Source organism: Urocitellus parryii, chromosome 12 (genome assembly GCF_045843805.1).
Source record: "Urocitellus parryii isolate mUroPar1 chromosome 12, mUroPar1.hap1, whole genome shotgun sequence".
Lineage (NCBI taxonomy): Eukaryota > Metazoa > Chordata > Mammalia > Rodentia > Sciuridae > Urocitellus > Urocitellus parryii.
The window spans coordinates 93,208,299-93,220,652 of NC_135542.1; the positions used below are offsets into that span (position 1 = coordinate 93,208,299).

General features: G+C 46.6%; 1 protein-coding gene across 1 annotated transcript in view; it reads right to left on the reverse strand.

The window, feature by feature from the left end:
• Window positions 1-12,354, reverse strand: part of Slc4a5 (solute carrier family 4 member 5) — a 79,863-nt gene that overhangs the window by 31,481 nt on the left and 36,028 nt on the right. Inside the window, exons 7-14 of the mRNA XM_026397413.1 lie at window positions 11,402-11,457; window positions 8,346-8,503; window positions 7,755-7,842; window positions 6,653-6,807; window positions 6,179-6,367; window positions 4,371-4,545; window positions 2,351-2,484; window positions 1,311-1,582 (exon numbers count right to left, since the gene is read on the reverse strand). Of these exons, the coding sequence (XP_026253198.1) occupies window positions 1,311-1,582; window positions 2,351-2,484; window positions 4,371-4,545; window positions 6,179-6,367; window positions 6,653-6,807; window positions 7,755-7,842; window positions 8,346-8,503; window positions 11,402-11,457 (1,227 nt within the window). The remainder of the gene's footprint in view (window positions 1-1,310; window positions 1,583-2,350; window positions 2,485-4,370; window positions 4,546-6,178; window positions 6,368-6,652; window positions 6,808-7,754; window positions 7,843-8,345; window positions 8,504-11,401; window positions 11,458-12,354) is intronic.

Genomic DNA, 12,354 nt, shown 5'->3' on the forward strand with positions numbered 1-12,354 from the left:
ACCAGTCCTTTTTAAACTTTTATTTTGAAACAGTCTCATTAAGTTTCCCAGGCTGGCCTCAAATTTGTGATCCTCCTGCCTCAGCCTCCTGAATAGCTGGGATCACAGGTGAGGCTGAGATCACTCTGTCTGGCTCATAGTAATGTATTAAGGGACTAAAAACCCAAATGTTTACTTATTTCCTTTAACCAAACCTGGGTATAGATTTGAAAACCTCATAAGAGCCCCACAAAACTGGTAGAGCCAACATTGACGTCCCCCTTTTATATCTAGGGAAACTGAGGTTTGGTGTGACCTTGGGTGGCCTCTGGGCCTCAGTTTGCTCTCTGTGAGTCCAGCCTGGTGCTGCTTGGAGAAGTGGGGTGGATCTCCTATTCCTATTCTGCAGCACCCTGGGTATACCCCACTGAATGCTCTCAGGGCCATGCTTATTGCTGTGAGGGAGGTCAGGAGATGAGATTCTATGAGAAATTCTAAGTTTCCAGATGACAGGTTTTGGTCCATAAAGTAACTCCACAGGAATGGCACTGAATACTTATTATCAGGTTGACCAGTGGGTTGATTAAACCTCCCACCTAGTATGGGGATCTCTTGGCACACAGACTTCCAGAGAGTCCAAATAATTGGCAGATATTTCCCATGATAGCGACTCCCACCGTTGCACAGTTTTCCCAGAGTCAGCTAGCATCTGGTTCCCTGAAACTTCAGCTCCTCAATTTGTTCAACATCCTGTGTCCCTTGTGGCATGACAGTTCTTCTCTCATACCTCTCTTATCCCTAAGAAGCTAAATAACCTCAGGTTATCCAACTGTTTTTCTAATGGCATGATTGGCAAGCCCTCCACACTGGAGGTGTTCCTGTTTGTAGGGATGTTCATCCATCTGATGTGCTCTCACCTTATAAAGTATGAGACCACATTGGCAGCAATGTGTTGGGAATAAGGTGTCATGCAATGATAGAAAAAAATATAATATATGAGGAGGGACATTAGGCACCAAAAGAGCTACCTCTGGCTTGGGTAGCATGCTGACAGGTGTAGCCTCCACATCACCCTGCACTGAGGCAAACTGTGCCTATGCCTTCCTGAGATACCCCCATACCCTTCTGATCACAGCCCTGGGAGTTGATATTAAGGCTACTGTTCTCTTGGTTTCCTTCCAAAAACTGGGTTCAATACCCTGTGCGGCTCCCTTGGAATGCCAGGCTGAATAGCCCCTCTCAAGCAGGCTTTCCTGCATTTGATAGAGCTGTGGTTCTAGGGAAGAATATGGGGGGGGGGTGGGCAGGGCATGTCTGGAGTTACCGGTCACCTGTGTCAGGGGCAACACACTCGCATTTGTAGGTGGTGATGGAGTCGGGCTTGAAGTCCCTGTTGATGGGGTAGTACTTGAAGGCACCGATCATCTTCTTGATGGCATCATAGATGAAGATGAAGCTGATGAGGGTGGAGAAGCCCTCCTCGGTGAAGCGGGTGATATATTTGATGATAAAGCTGGCATCTGTGGCCACCAGGACAAGGCACTGGATGGCTGAGTGTAGGCCAATCCAGAGGCGGAACTCCATGTAGTCTAGGCCATTGCCTCTGGAAGGCAGAGGGAAAGTGGGGGGCGGTCCTCCAGTCCAGGATTCCTGAGCTTGGTTTCCCAGACCCACCCTTAGCAGCTCATTTCCCCCTCCTGTGGCACAGGTGCCCTCCTAGGGACAGTCAAAGTACTGGGGACAGGGACAATTCCTGGGTGGGGTTGCCTGATCTTTGAGAAGTCTAGGAAAAGATCTCATGCAGGAGGTATGCAGGAAGGTTCTGAGGCACTCAATGCTCACATAGTTGGTCACAGACACCCAGCGTGAATGAAAAACAGGAAATTTCAGATGAATAGGGCTGAAGCAGGCCTTAGGCATAGTTGAATCAAACCCTTGGGGTGTAGATGAGGCAGCAGAGCCTGGAGTGATGGGAGTTGCCTGAGTCTGGGTGCATGAGCCATGCCATAAGGACCACCAGGGGAAGCCGGGATTTAGGAGTTAAGGGTGATGCCTAGTTTCTGGCGTGACACAACTGACCTCCAGCCCAAGACTTTCAAACACTACACTGACTTTCAAGTGAACAGCATGGTATGAGTCTTCTTCCCTTGTCTTGCCTGGATTGCTCCCTGTGGGCTGTGCTAATACACACTAAAATAGTCATCTTAAAGGCAGGTAGCTGGCAGAAGCCAGGAGGATCCACCTGACAGTCTCTCACTTGTTTAAAGGTGACTTTGGCACTTCCTAGGCCCTGTCTATTCCTGTGTCTTGGCCTTGGCTAACAGCCCTATGGGCAAGAGATGGCATGGGGCATCACCAAAAGGACACCTACTTGCTGAAGTCGAAGAGGAGCTTCTCAAAGATAAGGATGGGCCCTGTGCTGCTGAGGATGATGAGAGGCTGTCCCGAGAAGAGGCAGAACAAGGAGCCGGCCATGGCAGTGCCTAGGAAGCTCTCCATCACTCCCTGGGGGCATGAGAAGTGTGAAGCTTAGCAGAGGTAGCAGAAGGGGCTTCCACATACAGGTTGCAACCCAGCTATCTCTCCAAGAGCTTTTGTTCATATTTTGTTCTGGCCAAACAAAATATGTTCTCTCTTCTCCCCAAATTTTGCTTCCCATCTCCCACAATTTGCCACCATGTCCAGTGTTACCCTAGTTCAATTTGGATGAAGGTCCTTTGTGACTTGCTTTTGGCACCCCAGGTCCTAGAAAACCATGAATATGCTTGTATTGTGTTCATTCTACTCACAGAGGACAGCCCATTCATCCATCTATTCATTCATTCATTCAAACATCTATTTGATATCTTTAGAATTAAGACAATTCATTCTTTCAAAACCCATTAAGTGCCTACTAGGTACCAGGCATTGTGCTAGGTGTTGGAGACCCATCAGTGAATAAGATAACCCATATTGAATCTAGTGGGATATAGATAAGGAACCGATTTCCGTATATCAGGGGTTTTCAACCTCAACACTATTGGTATTCCAGGCTAATTCTCCATGATGGGGTCTGTCCTTTGTATTATAGGATGTCTAGCAGTCTCCCTGGCCTCTACCCACTAGAAGCCAGTAGCCATTCCTCCCAGTTGTCATAATCAAATCTATCTCTGAATATTTCCAAATGTCTCCTAGGTCAAAATTGTCCCCATTGAGAACTCCTGTCAAGGAGTGCAATAAGGTGGGATGGGTTCTGGGTGTCATAGGAGTGTACAGTAAGAGAGAAAAGGTAGTCAGAAAGGCCACCCTAGATGTAGATATGTGGAAGCCAAGACCCAAAACATGAACAGGGATTGTTCAAGAGAACAGGGTTAACTGGAGTAAAGAGAATGAGTGTCCCCAAAAAGGGAACAGTGTATTCAAAGCTGGAGCTGAAAGGAAGCATGTCTTTGAAGAACTTAAAGATGATCAGGATTGATGGAAAACAGATTATAGAATGTATGAGTAGATCAGGAATTCTGAGAAAGAATGGCAGGAGCTGAGGCTTAAGAGGCAAGTAGAGCCATGCCATAAGGGCCACCAGGGGAAGCCGGGATTTAGGAGTTAAGGGTGATGCCTAGTTTCTGGCGTGACACAACTGGCTGGGTCATGGTGTCACTTGTTATACTGGGAAAGGCTTATGCATAGCAGGTCAGGAGAGAAGATAATGGACGCAATGCTATCTGTGTGAATTGGGGGATCTCAAGGGGTAGTTATAAGGATATGCTTGGGAGGTAGCTGGACACCGAACTTGAAACTCAGGGGAGAGATAAGGGCTGGCAATAGGCATTCATCTGACCTACCTGGGGAAATGAGCCCTTTCCTTGGAGCCCTGAGCTTCCCAATGACTCTATCCCCATAAGGTGTTCACTGGAGAGGAAGGAGGGTGTCTCTGCTGAGCTATTTTCCCCAGCTATTTTGTTGTCATGGTAACAACTTACCATCCCTCTATAAATGTCTTAACTCCAAACTAAGAAACCAAAGTTGGTGTAAAAAAAAAAGTGGGGAGAAGTTCACAATTAACAACTCAACTAATTGTGTTGATTAAGTTAGTTCAATTATCAGGGGTAAAGTGCCAAATAACAAAGTAAATGATACCCCTTTAAATGTTGGCATATTTATATCATCCTTAAATTTGGTCTTTAATAATTATTAATTTAATTTCCTTCCCTTCCCTCCCTCCCTCTCTCCTTCCCTCCCTCCCTTCCTTCCTTCCTTCCTTCCTTCCTTCCTTCCTTCCTTCCTTCCTTCCTTCTTTCTTTTGAAAGGGAAAAGGGTTATAAAAAAGAATGGCATAAACCTAGACAGTGACTGAAAACTGCCACCATGTGGCAGCGGATTTTACTTACAATTTCTCTCAGGTTCACACTCACCTGATAGTTGTCGGTGGCATCTCCCAGAAGCCCACCAAAGGTGATTGCGTTGGTGATACAGCCGAGGTAGATGAATAGGATGGCAGAGATGGACTGAATGTGGAAGCCATCATAGAAGTCACTTGGGAACCAAGGCAACTTCCTCTTGATATCCAGACATAGTCCACCAAAGAACCTGTTTGAGACAGGCCCAGGGGTAGCTTTCTTACCACAAACACCAGTGCAGGGGCAGGGCTATTTTTAGGGTCCTGCAGAATCTGGGGTGAGGAAGGGAATTTGACCGGGGATGGCTAGGGACAAGAATCTTTTCACCAGCACATTTGGAACCAGAGAATTCTTGCAGGATCCAAAATTTGTAGTCAGCACCATTCACCCTGAGAAGGGTGGACATAACTTGTTTTAGGGAGGAAGGTTCTGATGAGACTATCCCATAGGAATGAACATTCTGGGATCCTCAGATGGTGGTGATCCTCACATCCCTGACTATCTACAGGGCCCCTGTGCATGGTAAATATAGGTATGGCCAACTATAGAAGATGGAGATATCCCAGGTTATAACGTGAACTCATTGAGGGTACATTCAAACCTTGATAACTGGTTTCTTTGCTCCCTGGAACAATTGAGTGGGAAATTTAGGTTTGGAGAAAGTTTTTATTGAGCATGCTATTCCATAGAGCTCCTAAACCAGCACTTATTATAGCAGGGTTTCTCAGCCTCAGTACTATTAACATTTTGGACTGAATAATCCTTTATTGGAATGATTCTCTTCTTTGTATTGTAGGGTATTTAATAGTATCCCTGGCCTCTACACATTAGATGCCAGTAGCTTTTCCTCTCCAAATGAAAAGACATTTGGTCTGCAGCCAAATTCCCTGAGCCAAAAGGTAGAGAGAGTAGCAGGAGACAGTGAGGGTGGGGTGAAGATTAAAGAAGGGAAAAGTTGTTTTCAGTTGAAAATCACTGGTATAGAGCCAAGGGTATATAAAGCTTGACTTTGTTCTCAAAGTCCTTTCTTAAGCCTAGATTAACCTGAGAGACACTAAGAGCTGGCAAAGAACCCAGGCTAGGAGAATTTATCAAAAATATATCAAAAATATATTTAAAAAGATATATTAAAACCCTGACCCCCAGGACTTATGACTTTATTTGGACACAGGGTCTTTGCAGATTTGATCAAGTTTATAATGAAGTCATTAGGGTGTGCTATGGTCCAATAAGATGGGTATCCTTATAAAAAAGAAAAAAGAAAGGGGCATTGCTACATGGAGACAGACCTAACCGGAGAAGAAGGCCCATGATGACACAGACAGAAACTGAAGAGACACAGCTGCAGGCTAAGGAATGATGAAGACTGTAGGCTACCACTAGAAACTAGGAGCAGGCAAGGAAGGATTCTACCCAGAGTCTCAAATGGAACATGGCCCTGCCTACATCTTGATTTTGAACCTCTGACCTCCAGAACTGTGGGCAAATAACCTGTTGTTTTGTACCACCTAGTTTGTGGTGCTCTGTTTTGGCAGCTCTAGGAAATAAATACAGGTACCAAAGGATGTCTAGTGAAAAGTCTGGGTTCCTCCACTCCTGGGTCAGATTTCCTATTCCCCACTCTGGCAACCCTCCTCAGGATCCAAGAGGGGCTTGGAGGGCTCAGAAAGAAAAAGACTAAGAAAAAGAAAAAGAAAAAGAAAAAGACTGGTCTGTTCTAAGGCCCCATGTTGGTGCTGTACCCAGTGGTGGGAAAGGAAAAGTGGTGGGAAGGAGAGAAGTTGAAAGCACAGCAGGGTCTCTCTCAGGCCTGGGGTGGGCACCTTCCTGTCCAGATAAGCTCCTCCCCAATTTCGTGCACAGCTGGCATCTCTCCATCATCCCCGCTGCCTCCTGCACCACTGCCACCGCCACCAGCACCGCCACCACCGCCTCCTCCTCCAGCTGAGCCACCACCTCCTCCCACGGAGCCATTCATTTGGCCTACGTCAGCCAGGGAGAACACAGATTTCCTGGAAGAGAAGAGGGATGGGAACGAGTGGGGTTCCCAATGCTAGGAGAGTCCCAGCCCTTCAGGACTGTCCCTGGAACATCTTCACGTCTTCAATAAATATCTCAAAAGATGGGAAAATGCAGAAAGTGCTCTAACAATACCCACACAGAGGTCACCCCAATTTTACAAATGTTCACATTTAGCCATATTTATTTCTGATTTTTTACAAAGAGAAACAAAATGATACCAACAAAATTGCTTTCCCTCATCTCCCCATCCCCATCCCTTCCACTCATATACACACCTTTTGTCAGCCGAGGTCACTTTCTTGGGTGGCTCAATTCGGATATTTGGGTCCCATTCTCCAGGGGGAAGAACAATGACCTCATCCAAAAACTCATCAATTCCTGCAATTAGATCCTCGCGATTGCGGGCTTTATACGCCACATCACTGAAGAGCTGGCAAGGATCAAGGGACAAAAAAGGGGTCAGCTCTCTTTTTGACATTCCCTTCTTATCCACCTTCCTGAGCACATCACAGCTAGCTGCAATGGAATCACTTTCAATTGTTGCTCTCATTGCCAACTTACTCAGTTTTGTGGTGGATGAGAACACAGTACCAGGGGAAAATAGGACCCAATTAGAGCCAGCACCAAGGCAAGACAGCCTATTTGCTATCTGAAGCCCAGGTTTCCATATTCCTTCTATAGGGCTTTGGTTGAATTGCTGAACACTTCTGGTTTCAGTTTTCCACAGAGGAGCACATTAGAAAACCTAGAGTCCGGTCCAAGATGCTCATATTTCAAATCCATGTATTACTTTCTAGCCCATCACTCTTAGAGGGTCAGGTTGCCTGCTGTCTCCAGAGCATGCTGTCTGACTTACAGATTATGCCAATGTGGAAAGTCCTCTGGGCAGTTTATCATTCTGGGGACAGAGTTCATGAACTCTAGAATTTGCTCACAATTTCTGCATAATCTCTGACTCACCTCTCTGGTATCACTTCCTGTCCTCAAAGTTCTTATACTGAGCCTGTATTGGATCACTTCCATCCAGCTTCTTTGAGCCTTGATCCCTGTTCCTTTCGTTGGGAGGGTTTGTCTCCTAGGCTGGTACTGGACCCACCTACTTCCTGCTCATCTGAGTTGTACAGCTTCTTCATCTGTGAAGCCCTCCTTGACTGCCTAGGCAGCTAGCACATGGTTAATTTTATTATTATAGCTGTGTCCTTCCCACTTGATAGGTGCTTCTAAAGGACCCATTGATATTCCCTGAATCTCATAATCTTCAGTACCCTGCACAGGGTCTGGTATACAGTAGGTGCTCAAATGTGCCTGTTAGATGACTCAGTGAATGAAGGAACAGTGCTGGTGCAGGAGCTATGACATTCAGGAGTCACCACTTACATCATCTACCATCAGGGTTGCAATGGCACGGCCAATTTCATTGTAGGATTTTGCTCTCCCAGAAGGTCCCAGCAGTATGAACAGAAATCTGCAAAGAAGATGAAGTATAAGGAGGAGGAGAAAAATGAGAAAGAAAAATAGGATCAAGTGGAAGAGAAGGATTCTTTGGTCCTCAATAGTATCCATTGCTAAATTTTTAAGTTCTCTCATTTTTTGTGTATGTTGCAGTACTGGGTATTGAACTCAGGGCCTCATGCATGCTAGGCAAGTAAGTGCTCTGCTGCTGAGCTACACCCCAGCCCCTAGCTTCCCTCCTTTGAATCTTTTTGTTGGAGAAACATTCCTCTTTCGCTTGCACTAAGCTCCCCCTGGAGCATCCTCACCTTTGTCTTGCTGCCCAAGCCCACCCAAATGCTTCTCCCTCTGCTCTTGCCACCTTCTCTTCTATGATTCTTTTGAATAAACTATCAAATTCTTGTCCAGCAAATATATACATTAAGGGGTGTCCCTATGAGCACAGATTGCTGAACACACAGACAGCTGGCACTCTCAGGACTGGCATGGTGGCAGGTTTCTGAGGCTCTCTCTCACCTGGTAGGGACGGGCACCTCAGTCACTCCACCTAGCATGGCAGACTGGATGAGACGCACAAATGCAATGAATGGCTGATCCAGGAAGTCCACCTCACCCACAAGTACATTGGAGGCTTCTGAGTCCTTGGGGATCTTCTTCATGAATTTGTTTTTCCGCTGCTCAGGGAGGGGGAAATGAGATACCCAAGAATATTCCACATGTTCTTCCTCCCTCACTGGGGGCCTAACTTAAAAAAATTTCCCAGTACTTCTCAAAAGACTAAAAGAAATAATCAAACACGTCCCTTGATTCTGCAGATGAGGGACTGAATGGTGGTTAACCCCAGAGACCAATTAAGTCTTTGCAGATGGGAAAATACAGATAGTGACTTGACCTTTGATGTATTCTTTGATGGGAGAAGACCGATTAACTGCAGTGTGGGTCAAGGGGTTGAGAAGAGAGCCCTGAGACCTGTTGGACAACCTCCTTTGTCCAAGCAGATGGGAATCTCAGCATTTACAGTCCAGCTGACCAGACCTCTCCTCTCTGCTTCACTTTTGGTGTCAGAGGGTGGGTGAGGCCTGTTTTGATGGCCAGCAAGGAATGGCTTAATTTTCCCCTCATCACATGCTTCCTGGTCACAGGAAGACTGGTGACCATTCTCTAAGTCTGCAGTTGTCCCAGGTTGACCACCACAGGACCTCCTAGGAAACTCATAACTTCTGCAACTTTCCAGGTGAGACTCTCAAGGTGGCCTGGGACTGGGGAGTCTCTCTGACTAGTGTCTGTCCAGGACAGGAAGATAAAATAGAATGATAGGGTCGGATATGCCAGGTATTGTTCCCACTCTCTCTGTTTATGGCTTTATTTCCCCTGAGTCCTCTTATGATAAAAATGCCCCAGGGACAGTCACATACAAGCTCTTCTTACTCCTTATCCTAAAATAAATTACTTTTTCAGATTGCCTACTCATTGGGCAGTAAGGGGATGGATAAGAGGCAGAGGTGATATTGTAGGAGGAAGGAAAGGGAGGGCAAGGCTGGTTTCAGTCTACAGTGGCAGACACAGAATGGAGGCCAGCACCTTCAGGTGGAGGTCAGGGTTGAAGGGAGCTTCTGTGGACATCATGATTGCCCTCCAGTCTACTCTCTGTTGTAATATCTCCAGTGGGCACAGTAATATCTGTTTCTTGTAGGCTCAGTGAAGACACAGGTCCCCTGTGTCTCTTGTTGTACCAGTAGAGGGGTCAGTGGTGGGCATGGACATGGCCAACAGGTCCTTCCCCTCTGTGCCAATTGTTTCCTGATTTACTTCTTGGAGGGTATGATACACACTGGATAGGGTGGTCCACCAGCACAAGGAAGAACACGTGAACAAGGCCTTCACCCTTATAATCTTTTAAATTCAATGGGAAAGAAAACAAACCTCTACAACCTCCCAGGCAATCAGCAACAGTCCTGAGGATCCTAACATGGTGAGAATAAGCAAGGGCAGGAGTTGATGGGAAGGCCAGAGTCCCTAATACTCAAAAAGTCCCTTTGTCTCAGGCACAGTCTCTGGCCTAGTCCTGCAGTACAGGATCGGCAGCAGGGGGAGCTGTGTGAATCTACTCTGTTCACTGGGAACCCACCAGCTAGAGGTGGGCATGGAGCTTAACCCTGCAAAACCAATGATGGAGAAAGAGTGCAGGGCCAATGCCTCTGGGCTCACACCTAAAGAGTAGATAAAGGGGTACCAAGCACTGACGTCACAAATATTGAGAAGCAGCATCAGGTGCCATTCAGGAGAAACATGCTGGTACCAGGTACTAAGGTCCAATCCTTAAATCAAAGCATTGCCTGGTAAAGTGACAGCCAGTATTATTAACTCCACTGAGACTTTTACTAAAATAAGTTATGAAAGATCATTCTAGGTAATGCTTTCTTATCCTGACTCCATTGTCAGTGGGCATGACTATAATGAAGTGGTGTTCCTCTTCAAATAATATTTCAGGAGACTGACTGCTTTCTAAATTGTTCCCAAGTAAGCACTCTAAAGTCAGACTGCCTGGGTCAGGTCATGGTTCTGCCACCTCTTGGCAATATGGCCCTGGACATGTTATTTAATCATGTCCAGCTTCAATGTTCTCTCATAGGTCAAATGGGGATGATGGTGTTGCCTTCATGATGCACAGAATATGCTGGGCTCAGTGTAGTACATGCTGTATATGGACCCTCAATGTTGGTTCATGTTATTGTTATTATTTTAGTATTTTGGATATGATGACTGCTTTTGTTTTGATTTCCACCAGACTTGGGGGTACCTTGAAGGGGCAGCACCCTAGCCAGACTCAGTCAGTACCTGGCTGACGGAGTAGGCAGAGTCACCAAGGCAGTCCAGAATCCCCTTCCTCAGGGAGTTTGTTTCAGTTTTCTTTGTCACCTTCCTTACTTATTCTGGGGCACAGGATATCCTGCCCCTGAGATACATGGAGGTCAGGATCGAGGGGTCCTCCTGTGAGCTTCCCCAGGTGGTAAGGCCCCTGAGTTCCTGGCTGTGGGCCTTAGGACTTAGACTCAACCTTTTGTGGTATTCTGATCTCATCAAGAAACCCAGCTTGTGGGAGACTAGGTCAATGTTCTCCTGCCCTCGCTAAGAAAGAAGATGCACTACTGGACAGTCCAATTAATTAGCTATCATCATTTCCTCCATGGGGAGGCTCCTCTTCCTCCTCTCTGCCATTCTCAATTCCTATCCCATCTTTAAAGGTACAATTGGGACATGAGGTGAAGGTGAAGCTATATGTTCTTGCTGTGTCCTCTCTCTCCAGCAAATCCTGAGTTCAAGGACAGCTGGTACCTTATCTGTCCCCGACTCCTGGCCATCCGGCCTAGAACAGAGCCAGCACTGCAAATTCAGTCAGTACCTGACTCATGGGCAAGGCAGTCACCAAGGCAGCCCAGAGTCCTCCTCAAGGGTACTTCCTGGACTGCCACTCCTTTGTTGTTCCCCTAGGAGCTCTCTGCCCCTGAAAGAAACCCAAAGGCTCTGCCTGCCCAGCCCTCCACTGCAGCCAAGCTGAGGGGCTTTTCTACCTGGTCTGTGTTTGGGGTGTGAGAGATGTCATTCATACTTCTGCTCTGGGCGTGACCTAGGAGAAAAGGAAAAGAAAGTCATTAGAGGAAGCTAGGATCTTGCAGGTCCTTTTCCCTTGGATCCTACTCCTTCCTTTCCCATGTTCATAAGAGAAATAAGAACTCCTCCCCTTAATCCTGAAGCCCCCTTAAGCTAATATCCTTTCACTCTATTTCCCTTCAATGGTGACTTTCTTGAAAGAATAACTAGACTCCTGGTTCCTCTTCTTCCTTCTCATTTCTGAATCTACTTCACTCTGGTCTCCACCTCTTGGCTTCAACTTCTTGGACTTAACTAAGATGTCTGTTCCAGATGTGAGAAGGTACAGAGATGCAGTTTTAGGTGAGGAGCCAGATGTCACTAAGCTTAAAATATGTCAGCCAGAGAGACTCGTTTCACCTCCATCCTCCATGACCCATGACAGTGTTTGGAGAGGGGCTGAAAGAGGGAAGGGAGATGGGCTTCCAACAGTCAAAGTATTGTCTGAACTGCCAAGAGTTCCTTCCTCTGGGAATCAGTTTTCATTTCCCACAAGCAGCCAATCCAGTAGACCCTCTCAGATCTAGAATTTCTTGATTTTGGCCTATGATCACTTCTTGCTTCCAGAACATTGTTCTCTTGTTTCCATCCCAGGATCCTCTCCTTCTTGACTTGCCTCGGGGTCTTGTCTTGTCAAGAGGCCCTCAGAGGCCTAACCTCTCCCTCCCTGGCCAATCATATTCACTGCTGGTGTTCCTACTGCAAATCTGGCCTGATGACACTGAGGATGGATCTCCAGTCCCATTTCTTTTCTGAACTCCAGACTCACTAGAGCAGCCTCATCTGACACCTCAAACTCAACTCATTATCTCCCACCAAACTATTCTCTCCACAGGCTCAATTCCACTCAATGCCTCCTCCCTCTCGCCTACCG